This window comes from Camelus ferus, chromosome 27 (assembly GCF_009834535.1).
Source record: "Camelus ferus isolate YT-003-E chromosome 27, BCGSAC_Cfer_1.0, whole genome shotgun sequence".
Taxonomy (NCBI): domain Eukaryota; kingdom Metazoa; phylum Chordata; class Mammalia; order Artiodactyla; family Camelidae; genus Camelus; species Camelus ferus.
The window spans coordinates 4,309,521-4,331,415 of NC_045722.1; the positions used below are offsets into that span (position 1 = coordinate 4,309,521).

The 21,895-nt window shown below is 50.3% G+C and overlaps 1 protein-coding gene across 4 annotated transcripts; it reads right to left on the reverse strand.

Annotated features, from left to right (window-relative positions):
- Window positions 1–57: 57 nt before the first annotated feature.
- LOC102516700 (cholesterol side-chain cleavage enzyme, mitochondrial) lies at window positions 58–21,693 on the reverse strand. 4 transcript variants are annotated; one of them, XM_032468938.1, is made up of 9 exons: window positions 21,625–21,693; window positions 8,953–9,108; window positions 6,923–7,122; window positions 5,728–5,931; window positions 4,800–4,957; window positions 1,856–2,022; window positions 1,505–1,583; window positions 806–1,003; window positions 58–447 (listed from the first exon to the last, which is right to left on the reverse strand). In XM_032468938.1, exons 3-9 carry the CDS (start codon window positions 7,071–7,073, stop codon window positions 316–318), a joined length of 1,089 nt encoding a protein of 362 aa, XP_032324829.1. In that variant the 5' UTR covers window positions 7,074–7,122; window positions 8,953–9,108; window positions 21,625–21,693; the 3' UTR covers window positions 58–315. The 4 variants fall into 4 exon arrangements, with proteins under 4 accessions (XP_032324829.1, XP_006182097.1, XP_032324830.1 ...); XM_006182035.2 differs by lacking the exon at window positions 21,625–21,693 and adding an exon at window positions 12,003–12,320; XM_032468939.1 differs by lacking the exon at window positions 21,625–21,693 and having other exon boundaries at window positions 6,923–7,169; window positions 8,953–8,978.
- Window positions 21,694–21,895: the final 202 nt, after the last annotated feature.

Genomic DNA, 21,895 nt, shown 5'->3' on the forward strand with positions numbered 1-21,895 from the left:
GCATCTCCACAGGAGTGATGGATACCTCAGGGGTCAGATGGAAATGAAAACACTTCACATAGTTCAGCCATTTATTGCCTTCATGGGGTGGACAATGAGGGGGAAGAGGTGGGGGGAGAGAGGGGTGCCTCAGCTGAGCTGGAGCAGCTGACCACTGGGTGCCAACTCCATCTGGTCAGAGCTGGCCAGAAGGGAGCAGGGGTGGGGATGGAGCACTGGAGGTGCAGACACTCCCATGGGCCCCACCTCCTCGGGCCGCCCTCCCACATGCCTGCCAGCCTGGATGACAGGAAGAGCAGTGGCCACCCTCTCAGATCACGCCTTGGGTGAGTTCTGGTTGAAGGGCCGGAAGATGAGGAAGATGGGCTTGTCGGGGATCAGGATGAGGCTGAAGATGCTGTCCACATCATTGAGATACTGCATTTCAATCTTGAAGTTCTCCAGAATCTGTGAAAGAGAGATGGTGGGCTCAGGAGAGGTGGGGGGTCTGTCTCCCCTAGGCCAGGCTCGTTCACCTGTAAGCAGTGCCTGCTGAGTGGGATTTGAGACACTCCAAGGGGCCTACCACCAGCTGCTATCAAACCCTGCACAGACCCTTGGCTCAGGCTTTCGGTTTGGTTCTACAAAACCTTATCTGACCCCACCCCTATCCCATCACCACTGTAGGGGAACAGATGGTCAGGGAGCACCAGTGGGTGATGAGTATCCACTAAAGATGATGAGGGCCCAGAAGAGGAGGCAGCAGGGAATGGTCCGGGAGGGAAGGCCAAGTAATGACAGACAGACATCCCCAGGCTAGACTCACGTGGATAAGGAAGACGGTCATCTCGAGCTCAGCGATCCGCCGGCCCACGCACTGCCGCAGACCCCAGCCAAAGCCCAGGTTCCGGAAGTGGATGAGGTCCCTGTCTTTACCCAGCCACCGGGTTGGGTCAAACTTGCTTGGTTTTGAGAAGTAGTTGGGATCTCGGCCCATGGCGTAGATGGCCACTTGCACCAATGTCTGGGGACAAAGTAGCAAAGGTCTAAGTAGGCTTCACCTCCTCACAGACCAGGCAATTACCCAGCATCCCCACTCCTGGGCCCCAGCCTGGCTACCCAGCTGTGCAGCACAGGACACTGCCCACTGTGTGATCTTGAACAAGGCCCCAACCCTTCCCTGAGCCTCATCCATCAAATGGGCATGACTGAAGACACTAAGCCAGGGGTGGCCCAAGAATTGTCCTGCCCCTTCCCTCAGCCCCAGAGGGCCCCCAGAGATCCAGACAGCCTGTGAGATCTCCCTCCTAACCCTTGGGTCCAGCAACGTTCCAAAGACATTGCCCACTGTGTCCACCACCTCTGCCCTTTGTTCACACTTGGACCACTGCTGCCAAGGGCCCCACCAGCTCCAGGAAGTAAGGCAGGACAGAAGCCCCACTCCCACCATCTGTACACAACTACAGTCTACCCTTGGCCTCGTCTGTCTGCCTGACAGAGCCTGCAGCCCTCCTGCTGCACCTACCTTGGCAGGAATCATGTAACCTCGAAGAACCAAGTCATTTGCAAGGTATCTCTGCAGGGTCACGGAGATGGGGTGCAGTCTGCCGGTGGAAGGCATTCAGAAGTTGATGCCCCAATGCCTGGACAAAGCCTCTGCACCCAGCACGGCACCTCAGTCCCAGCTGCAGCACCCTGGAAAGACCTTGGGGGGCAGGACCCTTCTCCCCATTCCCAGCTGTCCCCTCCAGACTTCTCACTTCCTACTACCAATCTCCTCTTCCAGCCCATTCTTGTAACCCTGAGTCCAGGCACCACCCTGGCCCTGCCCAGGGATTTGAGGTGGGAGGGGCAGGCATAGTGAGGGTGGGCTTGCCTCAGTGTCTCCTTGATGCTAGCTTTGAGGAGCGGGACCAACTGCAGCATCGTGTTTATGTCTCCCTGGGCCTGGCGCCGGGCAGCCAGGACCTCCTCCCGTAGCATCTCCTGCACTTTCAGGCTGCGTGCCATCTCGTACAAGTGCCACTGCAGCGTCATGGATGTCTGGCAGGGAGTGAGGAGGTGCAGAAAACCAAGAGGGCTGGTCACTCCTGGGGCACACAGACCCATGCTAAATTTTCATTGCCAAACATCTCTCCCCACTCTCATCCCAATATCCAGAAACCACCATCCAAAAAAAAAAAGCAAAACAATTCAAAAGGCAAATATCCAAGAAGGCTTTCTCATGGCCCTGGCAGGAATGTTTGGGGCAGCTCTTGTCTCTGCCCTCCTCCCTCATGTCAGCAGAGCCCACCCATCTCCCCAGCCAGTAGAAGGCCATCCACACAGCTAATGCCTTCTTCCAAAGGACTCCAGTAGCCCTAAGAGGCCCAATCCTACTTCTGTAATGGTTGTACTCCTGAATGACTGCCATTCTTCTTGAAGTGCCTGTTAAATGGCCATCCCTCTCCCCAGTAGAACTTCCCCCTAGACTTAGCATCTGCCTGTAGCAGCATAGGACAAAGTGAGGCTCAGAAATGCTGAAATCGGAACAACCAGACCTGTTTTCTGTCAGTGTTGCAATTATCATGTGGTACATACTGATATTAACCAGGTAGTCTCAGTATTAGCCTGAGATAGTGACCATGAGCTTTCACTGAAGGTATGAGGGATCCTCATCGAGCCCCGGAGACCGGATTCCGTGGTGGTAGGACCCTGGGCTGGAGCAGCCCTCCCTCCTGGGTTAGGACACAGGTTGTTGGAACATTGTCTTACCAAGGATCATATTTTGGTCCAAGAGATTTGAACATGCTCCTTCTTCCTCCCAGCAGACCCAATTGTGAAAAAATGCCATCCAGTCACTTCCCAGCTTGAAATCCTTGCCTGGCTCCCTGGAGTCCCCAGATCAAGTCCAGAGGCCCTGGCCTGACCCATGGGTGCCCTCCGACACCAGCCTGTTGCTCCCAGCCCCGCCACCACCTCTCTCCATCATGCTCCTTATGCTCTAGTCACACTGAGCTACATGCAGATCCTGAAGCCCATAAATCTTCCTCGTGCTGTTCCCTTTTCCCTACAGTTCCCTTCCCCAACCTGGGAATCAAGTGTGTATTCCTTCTTCAAGGCTCAGATCAAATGTGTGTTACTTGTCTCACTACCTCTAAGGCCTGACACAGGGTGGGGACTCAGGAGATACTTGTTTAATAAGACAGTCAACTAAGTTGCTAACTGTGTGACCTTGACTAAGTTCCTTAACCTGTCTGCGCCCCAGTTTCCTCATCTAAAAACGGACGAGAACAGTAACATCCCTCATAGTGGTGTTTGTGAGTAGTGAATGCGTTAGCACACGTGAAAAGCTTAGGAACCTGCCTGCCATGCACAGCCTGCTTCGTAAATGTTTCCTAAGAATACTAGCTGCTCTGGTGCAGCTATTGGAGGTCTCTCCCGCGTGACTGACAATGAACTATGTTTAAAATATGCTCAAAAGTTCCATCTGCAGCCCATGGACCCAAACTCCCCTATGAAAGCGCAAGGTAAATGTGGTACCTAGGAAACCAAGTCCTTCACCGGAGGCTCTGACACAGGCCTCTCCCCTTCCTGAAATGCTACTCCTCCTCCCTCTCCTCCTGGCAACAGGAGGAAAGACAAGTTGGTTTCGGCTCTATGGAGCGCGCCCCCTGTCCTGCAAGGCCACGTTCGTCTCTCCCCTCCCCCCGCTTAGTGTCGTAGGTACCTGGCACATGCCTAGTCCCCGGCCCCGTAACACAGCGTGGTAGGCAGTCTGTGCTGCCTGCATGTCGCAGGCTGAACTGTGTCTTCCCCGCCCAGAGTCACATGTTGAAGTCCTAACCCCCTGTACCTCACGATGCGACTGTATCCAGAGACAGCGCCTTTAAAAAGATACGGTAAGATGAGGTCATGTGGGTGGGCCCTAATCAGCTGGGGCTGGTGTCCGTGTAAAAAGAGAAGGAAGGAGGAGGGAAGGAAGAACATGTGAAAACAGGAGGAAGACAGCCATCCACAAGGCAAGCAGAGGGGCCTCAGAAGAAGGCAACACTGCTGACACCTTGGTCCCGAACTGTGAGACAATGCGTTTCTCTGGTTTAAGCACCCCCGTCTGTGGTACTTGGTCATGGCAACCAAAAAATTAATACACTCTTCCTCTCTGAGCCACTGCAGAAGTTTGAGGTCTGCTGTGTTCATCTCTAAAATCTCAGTGCCTGAATCATAACTAACAATCAAGAGACACTAAAGAACTAACCCTCAACATCACATTAGCGTGAGGAAGTTTAAGGTATTGGAAAAAAAAAAGGGATGGCCCACAGGACAGAGTTTTGATGTTCAAAAACAGAAGTTTCTAGGGTGTTGTTCTGCCTGTGGAGGGGGCCTCAGGGAGCTACCACAGATGATGCCTTCAGGCATCCGAGGCTTGGGGGCGGTGGGGGTTGGGGGTGGGACTGAGGTGGAGAAAGGGGAGGATGGAAGACAACAAAAGGACTTGGAGGACAGAGCCCAGGGCAAATTCCACTGGCTCCCAGCTTTTCTGAGGACCTGCCTGCTTTCCTGACTCCGAGTGAGCTGTGTCACCCACCTGTGCCTAGGCACTGCCTCCTCACAGGCAAAGAAAAAATTGTGGATCAGCCTCCAGGCATGTTCCATGGGGGACTGACTTGACCTCACCCTCCTAGGAGATTAGTATTTAGGAAATGGAGTCAGAGAGGCAGACTCACCCCACATGGGCAGGGTTTCAAACAATGAGGCAGGCTGGTGGAAAGGGTCCGGGGGCACAGGAAGGGACAGGATGTGCTCCTAAAGCCACCTCAGCCACCTCACCACGTCCTCACCGTGTCCACGCCCCCTGCCAGCATCTCCGTAACGTTGCCCTTGACATCATCTGAGAGAAGATTGTCATTTCCCAAGAGACGGTAGAGGATGCCTGGATAATCGGTGAACTCTGTTTTTAATCTCAGGTCCCCATAGAATTTCTGGGTGTATTTTTCAGCTGTGAGGCAAGAAGAAAGAAAAAAGAGTGAGGCTCTCCACAGTAGGGCAGGAAGGAGCGTGATCACTGGTGAGAGGTGGTACAGGGGCTTGGGGATTCTGGAGCCCTGTGCTTTCCAGGCTGCTGTTTTTCTGAGCACCAGTCTGTTAAGCCCTTCATATCTGTTTTTTTGTTTAATTATTGACCAAAGCTCTTTGGGGGTCAGTGCTATCATCCCCATTTTACAGATAAGGAAACAAGCTCCTTGAGTGTGAAGATTTGCTCAAGATCACAAGATCAAGGTCGGGGCAGAGGCAGGATCTGACTCCAGGTCTGGCACATCCAGTCACCCTTCCCTACCCTACTTTACCAATCTCTCTCACCAGAGTCCTACTCTGTCACCAAGCACAGCCAAGTCTGAAACACTGATCCTTCACCCGTGTTGGGGATCGTGAGCTGTTTGGAAGAATATGATGAACGCCTTTGACCCTCTTCTAGAAAAATCTAATTATCCCCATAGCCAGCCTTCAGCCCACATTTCTAGGATTTTCAAGGCCTTCCCGATGCCCATCCTTGCCCACCAGAGGGTGAGTTTCCTGCATGGCAAGTCAGTGCCCACTGATAACTTGGGGAAAAGGCAGGCCGAGGCCTGAGGCTTCCAGCTGGCTTTTTCTCTCCCCTCTTTCTCCCCACTTCCCCAACCCCTAAACCTAGACCTAGGTTTCCCACCTCCAGGGGTAGACAGGGCTCTCCTGGCCCCCAGACTCGGCTGCCCAGGTTACAGCCCTCACCTTTATTGAAAATTACATCCCATGCAGCCACGTGGTCCTTCCAGGTCTTAGTCCTGAGCAGACGGAACAGGTCTGGGGGGAGGTTGAGCAGGGGGACGCTGGTGTGGAACATCTTGTAGACAGCATCAATGAACTTCTGGGCCTCAGGGTCCACTGTCTCCTCCAGCATCCCCAGGCGCTCCCCAAATAAGACATGGGTGATGGCTGCAGAGGAGGCAGGGAACCCCTTTTGACCATCTAAGAGCCTCAGCTCCCAGGAAACCATTCCACCCCCTCAACACACAGGAACCCCTGCAACCAGCCTAAGCATCCTTTAGTAAAGAAACTGAAGCCTGAGTCCCAAGGGGCTGAAATTGCAAGGCTGAAGAAAACTGCCTTTCTGGCAGCCTCCCAGTTCCTTCAGAGGGTCCTGTGGCAGACCCTGAAAAGGGATCACTTGAGTGGGAAGCAGAGCTGGGAGAAGGCCCAGGCTGGGATGTAACTGCTCTGCCTCCTTCCACCAGCACCCCCAGCAGCCTCTGGGCTTTCCTCCTGGATTTCTCATCTACAACTGACCACAGCAGCTGAATACTTTCTCAAACAGATCAGATGGACAACTAGGGGACATCACTCCCTGGTAACTGGCCATCCAGAGCCCACCCTGGCCAGACATAAGAAGTTACAACAACCCCAAGGTTTTCCCATCTCCTGGGTTAGGGATTTGAATGCTGATTTCAGGCCAACCTGGGCACCCCAAATCTCCTGCAGTGATCACATGATCCCCATCAAGCCACAGGGCCTTGGCATGTGCTGTTCCCTTTACCTATACTGCCCAACTTCCTTATCCCATCTGTATAACTCCTACACATCCTCCCATACCCAGTTCAGATTAACCACCCAACACTCCCCTCCCCTCCCAGCCCTCTAAGGTCTCTGTCCCAGGAGAAGGTGATTTGGAGAATGAAGGGATGAGCCAAGCTCTGGCTTTTGGAGGAAAGTGGCAATAGGGACCTACATTTTGGTGATCCTTCCCCCCATAGTGTGAATCAGATGAGAGCTTGCAGCTCTCACAGGTAGCCAATGGAGGAGAATGTGTTCAGCAGCTCATCCCAAACGCCGGTCCCAACACTTCTTCATGGTCTATGCTGGGTCTCAAGTTGGGACACTGGGTTCTCCTACCCCCAGGACTGTGGCCAGGTAGGTACAAGTCCCTTACACTCAAAGGCAAAGCGAAACAGGTCTTCCTTGATGTCCCCTGAGAACTCTCCAGAGCCCTGCTGCTTGATGCGCCTGTGCAGGACGCTGACGAAGTCCTGAGACACTGTGTCCATCAGGGGAATGAAGTTCTTTATGGCCTCTGGAGACATCACCTCCGCATTCAGGACCAGTCGGTCTTTCTTCCAGGCTTCTGACTTCCTGAGAAAACACGGGCCCTCAGGCCCTCATGGTCACAAACCTCAGGCCTGGCAAACACAGAGGGGGCTGGCTTGGCTCTCCCAGGAGGCTGGACCATAGCTCTCACGTCCAGCACTCACGTCCACATCCACCCCTGCCCTCACCTCCTCCCACCTTCTGTGTGGCCTGGCAAGGAGCGGAGGGGACAGGAAGAAAGGTTGAAGGAGGACAAAACCCCTGCCCTTCTCTACTCCCTCTGCTGCCACCGCTGTGAGCCAGGAATTCATATTCTTAGAGCCTTCAAGTAACTTTCAAGCCCTCTAGTCTTTGCCTCTGCTACAGGCCTGCCCTCTCCACCACTTCCCCTTCCTCCTGGACCATCTCCCCTCCTGCCATTCAGGCGTCCCTCTACGTCCCTTTTTCTGACCCCTGCACAGACACAATGACCAACCTTTCCTCTTCTGCACCCCCAGCACGCCCCATTACTCACACTGGTGGGGAATCTCAGATGCTCAGAGCTGGGTTAATGCCCGTTATTCTCAACTTGTGGCCCAGTCTTGAAAAGAGCTCGGTGCAACTCCCTCTTTGTCCTTTTGGGGCTTTGTGTGTTTACAGGAATGTTATTACAAACTCACTGCCCAACATGGAAACCAGGAACTTGACGGTAACTGACAGGTGCCCATCTAGTCCTCCCACATCCTGCCTCCCCAGCTAAGGGGACCGCCAACCTGACTCCCTTGTTTGCTTTTGTATTTAGTTTTATTTGATTTTTTATAAAAAATATTTAATTTTTTTTATTATTGTATTATTTAACTATTTTATTTTGGTGTGGGGGGTGGCAATTAGGTTTATTTATTTTTAGAGGAGGTACTGGGGATTGAACCCAGGACCTCGTGCAGGCTAAGCATGCGCTCTACCACTTGAGCTATACCCTCCCCCCTAGTTTCATCTGATTGACATATATTTCTAAAACATACTTTTTAAAAAATGTCTACTTGTTTTCAACTTATAAAAGCTGTCATGATTTGCTTTTTTCACTCCAGTTTATATTTCTAAGTGTCATCTGTATTGCTGTGGGTCACAGAGTCTGTCCTTTCGGACTGGGTTACACCACTGTGCACTCATTCACGCGCCTGTGAGGCACTTGGCTGGTTTCCTGGGTTTTGGTGTTAAGAACAACCACGTTGCAGACATTCTAGTCCATGTCCCCCTCAGGGGGTGGGGATATCCTTTGGAGTATGTCCCTGAGAGCAGAACGGCTGCGTTGTAAGCATGTGAATATCCAACCACAGGAAGTAATGTCCAACCATTTCCCAAAGTGGTGGCATCCATTTTCAGCCCCACTAAGCAAGCTATGAACATTTTAGTTTCCCCATAGTAACACTTGCTATGGTCACAGTTTTAAATTTTTGATGAGCAACTTGGTGTAAAATGGCATTTATTACATTTAAATACACTACTTCGTTCATCTTTCTCACCGTATATTTAGACAATCAGGGACTCACAGTGGCAGAGCCCTGCCATACTGTTACCTCAAGCCCAGCATAAGAACTGGCACGTAGTAGGTGCTCAATAAAATGGGACTTAATGAATGAACCAATAAATGAAAACTTAAGGTCTTTAATAACTCATTAAGATCTTTGACCTGACCATCTCCCTGAAGGTTGGCAGGGCTGTTCACCCTCACCATCATCTGTTTTATGGCATCAGGAAGATGACCATGACTTGTCTAGAGGCCCCAGCTAGAAGGTGCAGGGTAAGTGAGGCCCCAGCCCCTCATCCCCAGCCTCTGCCCCCACCACAGTTGCCCATCATCTCCCTCCAGCCCCTGGGAGGTGGCCCAGGACTCACTTAAACAGGACCCCAATGGGTTTCTGGTAATGCTGGTGATAGGCGACCCAGGGCGGTATGTCGTAGCGTTCTGGGTTGGGACCCTCAAACTTAAAGAGAAGGGCCACGTCCTCAGGGTCAATGATGTAAACTGACTCCACATTGCCGAGCTTCTCCCTGGAGGAGAGGAAGAGAGGCGCTATGATGTAAGGATTTGAGGGGAGTCATGCAGACCCTGGGCAATCAGGACACAGGGCACGGCTTGTCTGTAACCCCCTTGTGGCTGACAGCACAGAGCAGACAGGCCTCCTCGTCATGTGACCTGAGGCAAGGCTCTCACCCCTCTGAGTCTCAGTTTCCTTTTTTATAAAATGGACACGAACACTGGGCCTGTCTCACAGGATTGCCATGGATAAGATGATATGCGGTCTATGGGTGTGACTCCTGTGAGACATTCTATACGTGACACCTGTGTGCTCCTCATCACAGTGGCTCCTGCGAACCCCAGCATATCCCTGGGACCAGGCCCACCCCCACGCAGGGCCTTCCATGGACCATCAGGTCCTCCATGCTCACTCTTCCTGCGTGTCCACACTCTCAGCACCCTCCACCCTCTCACCCATGCAGAGCTCAGAAACACGACACCTTCAGGTCACCTTGAAGTGATCCTCTACTGGCTTAGCTCCATGACTCCATGCAGCCCGCTAGGCAGGCCACACACCAGGCCAGCCAATCCCTTCTAGGCTCTAGGATTGGAATTCTGGGCATGGCCACCCTGCCTCCAAGAATCAGATGCTGGACAAAGTAACGTGTCCCTATTAAAACATCAGGCCCCAGGTATAAATATACCACATAAAGCACTTTGCAGATAGTATTAAAATACAACAGTTGGGAAAAAACAGAAAATTCCAGTTCTCACTTGCATTTGCCTTTTGCATAAGAAAGATAATTCAAGATACACTTTAGGACAAAACATCATATGAACATACAGGTACAAGCCAAATTCTCTCCCTCCCCCTCTCTCTCTTCTCTCTCTCTCTCTCTGTCTCTCCTCCCTCTGATGGAGAGGAGAGAGGTAGGAGGGGGCAGGGAAGGACCCGAGTGAGGATGGCACTGCTTTAAATGCTGAACATAAAGCTTGAGCCTAACTCCCTAAGCCTCCCAGAAAATCCCCTCCGTGTTTTTCCAGCTGCCGCACATCCTCACACCACTGGCTCCATTAGAAAAAAAGAATAAGAAAAAAAGCTCTGCAAAGTCCTTGAATGACTATTGTTATTATCAATTCCACCTCTGGGAATTTAGCCCAAGGCAGCAACCTGACAGCAGACAAAGATGCCTGATGGATGAGGATGTCTAGTAGCAGAAACACTTAGAGTGGGCTAGCTGTCCACTTAAAAGAACTAGCTAAAAAAATATGGCCTAGCCATACAATGGGCTACTCTGCTGCCTTTTAAAGTTATGCTAAATAGAGAAAAGAGAAATGAGGTCTTTGATATGTTGAGGGACAGCACCACACAGCGTCTAAATATCTTCACATTCTGAATGGTGGAGAAATATTATCAAAATTGAGGTTGTATCTGATTTTGATTTTTCTAAATTGTTCTATAAAGAACAGCCTTGCATTAAGAAAAAATAAAACCATGAAGCTTGTATTTTAAATTTCTTGTGTTTATTTAGGAGTTTATCATCATTTCAAAGCTATTGTTAGAACAGTGACATGCTGAGCTAGAAATTAGACAGCTGGGGTTCCAGCCCTGGCTTTGCCCTGATGAGCTGTGTGACCTTGGCAAGACCCTTCTCCACTCTGGGCCCCACTTTCCCCACCTGTAAAATGGGGATGATAACACCAACTTTAAGGACACGTTGCAAGGCTCAGATGAAAGTGACTCAGAAAACAGGAAGAGGCTTTATGAAATAAGGAGTCCCTACCAAGGGATGGGAGCCGGGAAGGAGGTGGGGGGAGGAAGCCGGGAGTGAGAGAGAGTGCCGTGAAGTCAGGCTGGGGACGGAGGCAGTGACAGGCCTAGCAGAGAGAGAGAGACAAGAAAGAGACACTCAGGAGTAACCTTCTCCCAGGTCTGACGCTCAGTCGGTGGGGGGGCTCCCTGCCTCCAGCCAGCTATAAAAAAGGCACTGACGGCTTCAGAAGGGGTCGTGGGAGAGGGAAGAAGCGGCCCTGACAAGGGAGCAGCTGGTGTCCTACACAGACAAGCCTGTGCCCCTTCAGCCCACCTATCCAGCCAGCTAACGTGTCATACGATACCCTTTCCCTATCTTGACCCTTTCACTTCAAGTAAAAGTAAAGTAAAATGTACTGTCTCTTCTGGAGCCCCATCCCTGCCCCATCCCATCCCCCGGTTCCCATCCCCCTCATCTGTTCGCTCAGAAAAGCTCCCAGGTGTAACTTGAAGCCAACCCCCCTTAGAAACAGCTAAACCAGAACAAGTGAGGCTTCCCACCCATGACAGCCCCCAGACCCCACCTCTATTCCAGGGCGAGAAGGTGGGATGCTCAGAGGGCAAAAGACCAAAAGCCCTTCCTCCTGGCAGGAAGCCAGGCAGATGCTTGTCAAAGAGGGGCTCTAGCCACTCCTAGAGGAAGGGACAAAATCAGCTGCTCCAGAGCTGCACAGGATTGAGGGGTGGGGCCAGCACCCCAGCAGGACAGGGATCTAGCTCGGTGACCAGAGCAAAAATCCTAACCTCTCTGAACTTGGGTCTCCTCTGACAATAGGGATGATAAACTTACCTTCCAAGGTGGACAATGGATTTAGGGAGGACGTTGTCAAGGTTTGTTGACTTGCTCACTTGCAGGGGATACTAAGAGCACCCCCACCTCCCTAAACTTTCAAAGGGTGCAGGACCGAGGCAGCGGGTGTCGAGCCCTCAGGGCCAGGAACTGAACCCACTGTCTGGGAAGTCTTATTCCTTTTCCTGTCACCCCCAGGCAGGAAGAAATAAAACCAGAGCCTGGAAGGGGAGAGCAGACCATCTGGGGAGCAGGGAGCACAGCAGAGCTGCCCAGGCCCCCTCCCTCCCTATCCTGCCAGCCCCACCCTCTGTCAGGCTTACCTGTAAATGGGGCCATACTTCTGGAAGTTCTGGGCTTGGTGAAAGTGTATTTTCTGTGGGCCGTTCTCCCTCCAGAAACGGTACAGGTTAAGCCAGCCATTGTCACCAGGGGAGGGGATCTCATTGAAGGGGAGAGGGGTTTTAGTGGAGATGCCAGCTCCCTCTTCATTGGGCACCCTGAGATGCCCCAGGCACTCCCGCGGGGTGCTCAGGAGGGGCTGGTAGCCTTTGACCAGAACTGAGCGGAGGGGAAGCCCCCTGGCCAGCATGCTGCTCTCACAGCTGCCACTGTCCCTGCTCGACAGGGCTCGACAGGGTGACTCTGGCCCTGGCCCCTGGGCCCAGCTTATAAATGCCAGCTCAAGGCTAAGCGAGCAGCTGATGAAGCCTCCCTCCTCCTGCTGCTGGTTCCAGCCCGCGCGGCCCCTCCCCGATTCAGGGGACTGTAAAGAAAAGAATGTTGCCTACCACACCAGTTCTACAAAGGTCAGCTCATCGGCCACAGCTGTTGCCCACCTGAGGGGAACCCTCAGGACTTCAGGATGGAGAAAAACAGGAAGCATCTAGATATACTGACCCCTAGATAGTTCAGATGTACATCTAAGGAAAAATTTCAAAGACCCCAGGTTCCTGCATCTTTCCACACATAGAAAAACACTAAAATCATTAATTTGAGATATCTGTTGTTTGTGATTAGCAGGAATCTTTTTATGTTTAAAAACATGTTTTTCCCAGCCAAAAATTCTTGTAAATCCTGACTTTTCCCTGACCTCTCTGAAGCAGATCCTCAGAGCTACCTGAGAGGCTCTCCTAGGCCATAGTCCTGAAACTTTCCATTCCAAAATGTCTTTTTGGCATGCTGATAATTTCAAGCTGAAAACACCAAGGCCAGGAGACTCTGGAAGAAACTAACCTCCCTGCCTGTCTCAAGAACTGAGGTAGAGGGCCTGTTTCAGGAATGGACCTGTCACCACAGATACCTGCAAGGAATACGGGCTAAGTGTGGTCAGGAAGACTCTCGGTGATCAGAGAACTCTCCGTATTCCATTGTCTCTGCACGGCCCAGCAAACATTTACCTACCACATATTACTTTTCCATCTCCAGGTCAATTGTCTTTCCCCCCTTTGAAGTCCTAAACCCCCACCTCCGACATCCTCTTTTGTCTTCAGTTGAAGATGGTATTCAAGGTGAAGTTTTTGGTCATTTTGGCAAGTTACTCGGTTTTTCTGGTCTCTGCCATGTACGTATGTTATTAAACTTTGTTTGGTTTTCTTCTGTTATTCTGTCTCGCGTTAATGTCATTCTTACACCAGCCAGAAGAAGCTAGACGGGTAGAGGAAAATTCCTTCCTCCCAACAATCCTCGTCAAGTCCCCAAATAAACCTGAGACCCGCTGCTCTCACGTTGTGTATTTTTTTCAGTTGATAGCACCAAGGCTTCGTCTGGAATTCCTGCAGTCGGAGAGGCTCCCCAAAGCCCAAGGAGACGCCTGTCATTCCCCAGCACCAGCCCCAGTGGGCCCTGGAAATGGTACAGAAATATTATAGATTTGTGCCTGTCTTCTGCCGTGGCCTCCTGCTGACCCTTGCTGTGGGACCCACTGAAACTGAGTTCCCCTAAAACTGAGTTCCCTTACCGAGTTTATGATTAATCTCTCTATTCAAAACTTCATTCCCTTTCTCCTCCCCTCTGATCTCAATCTTGTGCTAAATGTGCTAATCAGAGTCAGATGGCTTAAATTCTTGTTGTTGATAACATCATTAATGTACCAAAATTGCTGTTGTAGATATCATCATTAATGTGCAAGCTCAGGTTGCTTCCCCACGTCAAGATAAGCTAACAGACCCCCAAGCCATAGACCACTTGGCCATAGAATTGTAAACCTGAGACATCCTGACTCCCAAAACTATTATTAAGAAGTGTCACAGAAGTGTTGCAAGGCCAGGATTCATTCCAGCCTTTTTGTTCTTACGCTTTATAAAGACAAAACCATAACTCAAAGACCAGGTGGGAGTGGATCTGAGGCTTGTCTCCCACTCCCTTGCTTGGCGTCTTGTCATAAATACTGTGCTTTCCTTCACCACAACCCAGCATAACAGACTGGCTTTGTCCCACATCAGCAAGCAGAACCAAATTTGGATCCATAACACCAGCTGCTGGCAGACATCCATGAGGATGTGCTGATAGCCTGGGGTCGGGGGTCTGAGGGGCCCAAAAGGAAGTCAGAGCCACCTTGCAGCTTTGGGGCAATATACATCTTAGTTGTGGCCCTGTTATTTATATATATATGACTATAAACTGTTCTTGTATCGTTTCATAATTTTTAAATTTTTCTACTTTTTCTGCACACAGGAAAACCGTATTTTCTGAAAATGTTGTAATCGATAGGTATTGCTACTATTATTTTTAAAGATACTATTATCTATTTTAAAAACTGAATTACAGTCATATTTACTCACTGCAGAACACTAAGGAAAAGGGCAAACAAGAAAAATTAAAATCTCTTGAGTCTTTCCTGTTGAGTGAAAGAAGCCAGACACAAAAGAGTATATACCATTGGATTCCACTTTGACAAGTTTTAAGAATGGGCAAAATGAATTTATGGTGTCAGAAGTGGTTCTTTTGAGGGATAATAACTGGGAGAGGGCATGAGAGAACTTTCTGGGGTGGTGGAAATATTCTCTGTCTTAATCTGTGTGTTTATGTATGTAAAAATTCACCTGAGCCACAAACCTGTGATATTTGCATTTTATGGAATATGCCACAATTAAAATGTAAAGAGAAAAATTTCTCTTTTTCTAACAGATTCCTTTTCCTATAAAAATAAAAACAATGGACTTTTACAAAGTGGACACTGCCTCGCTAAGCAGGAGTTAAACCCAAATCAAGCTTTGGTGCAGCTCCCCGATCCGTAGATACAGTAGATAGAAGGATGCCCTTGGCTTGAAAGTGATCAAACAGTCACTGTGGGCAGAGCACAGAGAACAGGGCAGGGTACTGGAAGCCCTGGCCCCGAGCAGCTCTGTGTGGCACTGCCATTTGGCAGGGAAGGGGTGGTGATTTGCTCAGCAGGTCCCAGTGAGGATGACAGCATTGCCACACCTGAACGTCTATCCTGCTGGCCCAGAAAGCAGCCATCAGACTCACAGTTTATGGGGTGACAAATTAAAAACTGGCTTTTATCGAAAATGGTTGGGCATCCAGGGCTGGGCTGTCCAGGCACAAATGCCTACACATTGCTTTCTTTTGGGAGATTCTCCTCCACACACCCTCTGGAAACAGAAGCCAGAAGCTCACTTTCTCAGAATCCCTTGTACCTGGTACACAGGCTGGTGATGCCTTGGGCTCCACCAATCAGATGCCCTTCTTGTGAAATTTTGGTTGAGAATGCAGTGACATGCAGAGGCAGGCAACACGTGGACGTAGCTGGCACGTAGGGTGGCAGAGACCTCTGGCCTAGGCCAGCTGCAGCATGTGAGCACTGTAGGGGTCAGTGGGTGGCCACCAAGGCAGCCATGGGATGGGATTCAGCTGATGTTCCTGGCATCCAAGCCTGATTATCTACCCTCTTGGAGATTTTAAGAACTACACAGTATCCTTTGACAAATTCATTTCCTGAGAAATATTAGCTAGAGTGAATTCGTTCTTAACAACTAAGAACTCTAAATGAATCCACAGTAAACAATTAATTATATTGCTAAAAGTCCGTCACACTCCTACATGTTAAACATTGTTTGCACCTAAATTAATACAGCTACGTTGGATCGTTTAGTACCATCCTACTTTTAATGTATGCCCTATAGACTCATTAAGGGGACAGTCTGAGAACCAAAGAGAGAAAGTCTCATAACAAAGTGGTGTTTGAAGGAAACAGAGGGCCACAGGTTTGTTATGGGGACTGCCATCGTAATACCTGTGATTCCATCAACCTGAGATAAACATAAACCCCATGTCCACCGGGGTGGGGGGGATGCACAACGTGAGAGCTGAGTGTCAGTTTTATTTGGGGACTTACTGAGGACTATAGCCCAGGAGACAGCCTCTGAGAAAGCTCTAAAGAACTGCTCCAAAGAGGTGGGGTGGGGGTGGTCAGTATATACGCGATTTTGGAGAAGGGGTACATGCAAACACACATCTTGGTAGAAGGTTACAGTTAGTCATGAAGAACAGATCCCTCAGTTAATGATTTTAGTCCTTTTCTAAGTATGAGAAGCTGCAAGGATCTGTGTTCATACACTTTTCTCCTGAAAATATCTAACTTCTGAGGGCCTGTTTTTACGATTTCCCCAGAGCATGGTGTGACTCATTCTTGATCTTTGCCATGAATTCCTTTCAGGGTGTACTGTAGATAGAACTGGATAGTGGGCAACATTCTTTGTTTTCCACCTGCTAGAAACATTTTGATGTATTTCCTTCTAGTCCTTGTTTCCTGGACCGCATGTCTCTCCCATTCTCAGTACCTTCCTTAGAAAGTGCATGAAAGGGAAAATGTTGAGCTCTTGCTCATCTGACAACGTCTTAATTCTACTCTCACCCTTGACTGAGACTAGCTGGGCATAGAATTCTGGGGCTGCTGTTGAGAAGTCCAAATCCATTCTGATCCCTGAACCCTTCCGTTTGTCCCTTTTCTCCACTCTGATTGCTCACAGGATCTTCTCTTTATTTTGGCTGCTTTGATTAACACAATGTGTCTTGTCACATTAGTTCTTGGGCTGGATACCTGAGAAACCCTTTAAATCTGGAAACTCATCTCCTCAAATTCCTGGACATTTTCTTCTATATTTTATTTCATAATTTCTCCCTTTTATTTCCTCTTTTCTCTGTTTCTGGAACTCCTACTAGTTATATGTAAGCCTCCTGGATTTATATATATTTTTTTCTTTTCACTCCCATATCACATTTCCTTGTCTTTTCATTCCACCTACTTCAGATTTGAACCCCTCTTTTGCAATTTTCATTTCCACCATCCATCTTTCAGTTTTCCAGGGCCTCTTCCTGTATCTGGATGTGGACATGATATGGCCCTGACAGCTTCCCAGATCTCTGAAGGGCTGTTTTTAGAGTTTCTTGATTTTGTTTTCAGTTTTCCTTGGTTCTCTGTATTATATCTGTTTCCTCTGAGTTCCTTTTTCTATTTGTTTTGGTCCCTACCTTTCATGTTAGAAGTTTCCTCAAATGTCCACTGATTGTTGCCAGTTCCTGAGGAGTCCTGCCTAGACTCTAAATTTAATAGTCAGGACCCAAAAGACTGACCAGTTTGGAGCAGGTGATCCGGGCTTGCCCTGCTGTGGCTTTAGGGCAAGGTCATCAGGGAGGACACCGACAGGCCCCAGTGTCAGCAGCTATGCGACTTCGCACTCAGGCTGATCATTTCCCTAAGGAAGAGTCGTGTCCATGTTCAGCATGAGGCCTCTCACTTGCCGCACTGTGGCTGCTGTCCCCAAGCCCAGAGCCTTCACAGTTCAATGAATCCAGGGAGTAAACCTCAACACGCTCTTGGCGTTCTGTGCATACAGCTGTGATCATCATGCTCATACGGTTCTGTATGTGCTGCGTTGTCACCAAAACTGTCATAAGCATGTCTCATTTATTATTAAATGCACCCGAGCTATCTCTTGGAAAAGCTGCATCATATTCGTGAATGAGGTTATCTGTACCTAATTCTTTTAAGCACAAAACCCTGAGGTTCAGAGGTCGGCTGAACTGGGTGACTAGGTAGGGCCAGATTGTGTCAGGTAACAACCAAGGGGAGGGGACAGGTGTATTTCTTTATTCCCACACCCACAGTATTCGACAGCTCTGTAAGAGACACTGGGCCAGGTGATGGCTTAGAGGAGGGAAGGATGGGTCCAAGGGCTGTGCAGGCCCTGACCTCAGGGAGGGCACAGTTAGGAGAGGCAGCGAGAAAGCCATGAGGTGGGGAAGACAAGAACTCCGGCCTCCAAGGACAGGTATGAGTGGGATTTGCAGGCTGATGTTTGGTGGCTCATGGACCCCCAAATGAGAATCAGGAAAAGAGACAGGAGAAGCACACAGAGAATGAAGGAGAGAGCCAGGAGAGAGCCACGGGTCCAAGTTTCCAGAGGAGAGTGGAATGTCTGTCAGACCCTACTGAGGGAGGGGCCGTGGGTCTGGGCTGGTCGGTGTCGGCATTTTTCGTTCTGTGAGTTTTTGTGCCATTTGTGCCCTGACACTGAGCTGTTTTGCAGTGGGGGCTAGATCAGGGCGGAGTTTGCCTGAATGAAGAATGACCTTCTACTGCTTGCTGGTTTAATGCCAATTTCCTCCACTCCAAAGCAACGATTGAGGGATCAATTCCAGAAAACAAACGAGAAGGGAGTGGGAGAGGATGAAACAGGGAGGAGTTAGATCACAGCTCGGAATCAAGCTGACCAGGTCAGCTACGTCTCTGCCTCTCACCAGCTGGGGCCCCGAGACGCTGAGAGTGAGTGCCCATCTCTGTCAAATGAGTTACCCAACAGGGTCATCGGAAGTCGGTGAACACTGTCCTCAGAACCCTCTGCAGAGGCCTTGTACTCCAAGAATCATGGGTGTGGACCTTGGAGGAGTGAGGTGATGGGGGAAGGAAACTGGACAGTTCCTGGATGGGGCAGACAGGTCCAATCACGGTGCCTTTCTCTTTTCTTCTTTGGGGTAAAATAAGGGAAACCTGCGTACATAGAGAGGAGCAGAGAGAAAAGGAGAGGCCAGGAGGAGGCAGGGCCTGAAGCCCAGGCAGAGGGGGATTGAGGGAGTTGGGGCAAGGCCAGTGGGGTCAAGAAGATCGGCTCCAGGGAAAGTTTTTCTGAGTCACATCATGCCCGGCAGTGACGAGAAGGTCTCGGCATGAGGGAGGAGAGAAATGAATTACAAGAAAGGAAGTGACTCCCCGGGGATTGTATCTGCACCCGGGCCCTGCCCGCACCACACTGCACCCCACAAGAGGGAAGAACTCGGCCCCCAGTGAGCAGAACACAGCCTTGTTCAGCTGCCTGACGCTCACCCCACAGGCCTCTGGTATCCCTGTCTCAACCTGGCCTCCTGGCCTGCGTCTCCAGAATCCTCCACGGCCCTCTTCAACACGCTGCCAGTGGGGGCCAACCAGACCAGCCTCAGCACAAGCAGAGAGCTGTGCTCCCAGGCTGCCTGCCCCTCAGGCATCTGGATTCACGAAAAATCAAGAAGAGCCTGGTTTTCCGCTTCCACACCCGGACAAGCCCCGAACTTCCCCAGTCTGTATCGCTGGAATGTAGTGAATGTTTACTACGTGCAGGGCACACTACACGTGTTATTCCACTTAATCTTCACACCCACCCTTACGAGGTAGGTTAGCACTGTCCTTGCTTTACAGATAAGGAAACTGAGGTGTAGACAGGATGGGTATTTGCCCAAAGACACAGCACTAACCAGCTACAGAGCCGATTCAGCCCTGGCAGTCCCTCTCCCTGGCCTGGGCTCTCAGCCCCTGTTGTGGTGCAGTTGAGAAGTGGCCCTGAGGACACTAAAAGAGGGCAACGTGACGAAACCCTGCAAACTGTGGAACGGTGATCGCGTTACCCTAGCTGAACTAGGTCTCACAGGCTGAGAGACCCAGAAGGGCACTTAGGCGTCATTTCTTTGGTCTTAGACATTGTACAGATGGGAAGACTGACGTCCAAAGAGGGGAAGAGACCTACCCTGGGTCACTTGAGCAAATCAAGACCAGAGATAGGCCTGAAGCCAGGCCTCGAGATCCTCAAAGAGCCACAGGGGCCCAAGACAAGTGCGGTCATTTGGAGAGGCATGGCTGGCACCTCCCCGCAGCCTGCCCCGTGTGAGGCCAGCTGGGCAGTCACTGCAGACTTCCGCAGAGTAGGTGCCTGGCTGATGACGGGGTCGGGTGCGGGTGGCCAGAGCAAGAAGAAGAGGTGATGAGAAGGCCTTAATCCCTCAGGCTTTGGAAGAATTTGAAAAAGCAAAGGAATTTCACCTTGAACCCCATTCTTTGTCATCCCTCCTCAGCTGGCCCTGATCTGGGGTCGTGACTCAGCATAGCTTAATCAGAAGGAGTCCCAGGGCCCTTGAGCTGAGGTCTGTGGACTGGACTCACTCCAAGATCTTGGCAAATAAGGTCACCACCTGAATCTAAGTTGTCGCCTCCTGTCCACACATAGGCTGTTGCTTTCTTCCGTAATCTGCCTCCACAAACCCTCTCCACCATACCAGACCCTCAGACCCATCCCGGCCCCTCTAATGTCCCCTTCCTTTCCCCACCACCTCCCCAGACAACAAGGATCAATCATAATAGGGTTTCAACAAAACTACAGCCCAGCTGATAAAAGCGTGTATGTCAAGAAGCATTCACACGCCATGCAGCACGGTTCATGACTACAATCTACACCACACCTTACATTTTACGTCGGATGATATGATTTTTCTCTTTTTTTTTTTTTTTCCAAAATTTTACCTGCTGGCAAATAAAGGCTATATTTAAAACACACATATAACAGACAGAAAATAGAACTGCAGTTGCTTTGGGCTGAGGAGATGATAGCTAAAGGGGATGGAGTTTCTTCTGGGGGTGATGAACATAAAAATGTTCTAAACTTGATTATGGTGTTGGCTGTACAACTCTTTAAATACACTAAAAAACACTGAATTGTACACTTTAAGTGGGTGGGTTGTGTAGCATATGAATTACATCTCAACAAAGCTGTTACCATACACACAGGCTCACAAGCTGACATCCTCCTAACCATTCTGTTTTGTTTATCAGCCCACAGAACCCCCGGGACAGTGAAAGTTGTTCCTACACAGCCACTTGACCCAGGATTCCAACAGTGTAGAGCCACCTCCAACAAACTTGGAGCAGAAGTTTTTCAGGAAATTATATCTATTTTTTTAATTTTAATATTTATACATATTTTATATTCATATATATTATATTTTATATTTACATCTTTTTCTACTTGCATTTATTAAGAGTGGCTGTTGTTCTCCTGGGGGAGTGACAGCCGCCCCGTCCAGGCATGATTTTCTGACAAAGAGTCTGGAGGGAGCCTGCTTTGCCTCACCGATGGCCTTGAGCCTGGAATGACATCAGCCGGGAAAGGCCGGGCCTCACGGGCAGCATCGGGGCAGTGAGCTTTCACAAAGAAAAGTGGTCAACTTGTTTTTGTTCACAGACTCTCAGAACCAGGGTGAAATTCAGAAATTTCCAACTGAAAGCCAATCTCCTTGTTTTAAGTGGCCGCACAGCCCTCCCCGGAAGAGTCCTAGCTGGCACGGAGTGAAAGCCCCAGGTCCTCTCGTGGGCAGCGCCCCAGCTCAGCGCAGGCCTCCACCGCTCCCCTCAGCCCGTGCGTCTGGGGCACTGGCCCCCAGGGGCGGCCCAGGCTGCAGGCTGCGGGCCTCCGCCCACCCGCTGGCCAGTCACTGGTGGAAGAGCAGGCCTCTGTCTGGTCCGGGCCAATGAGACGAGAGATAGTGTCTGCTGGCGGCTTCTGGGAGGCAGGCGTCTTCGCTTTTCTGAAAGAGCTCCTAGAAGCCTGTCTTTCTCCCTGGACAAGGCTGAAGGTGTTAGTTATCTGCTGCTGCTTAAACCCCTCCAAACCTTAGTGGCTTGAAACAGCAAATGCTCACCTCACATTCCTGTGGGTCAGGAGCCAGGCAGCAACCTTGCTGGATGGCTTCTAGCTCAGGGTTTCTCCGGAGGGGCTGCTGCCACCTGAGGGCTGTCCAGGACCGAGGATCAGCTCTCAGGCTCCCTGGATGAAACTGGCGCTACCTCGAGACCTTTCAGTGGCTGTCGGCAGGGGGACTCAGTTCTCCTTGGCTATGGGTCAGAGGTCCCAACTTTTCACCTCATGGGCCTCTTCCAGGGCTGCCTGAGTGCCCCGGCCACTGGCTTTCC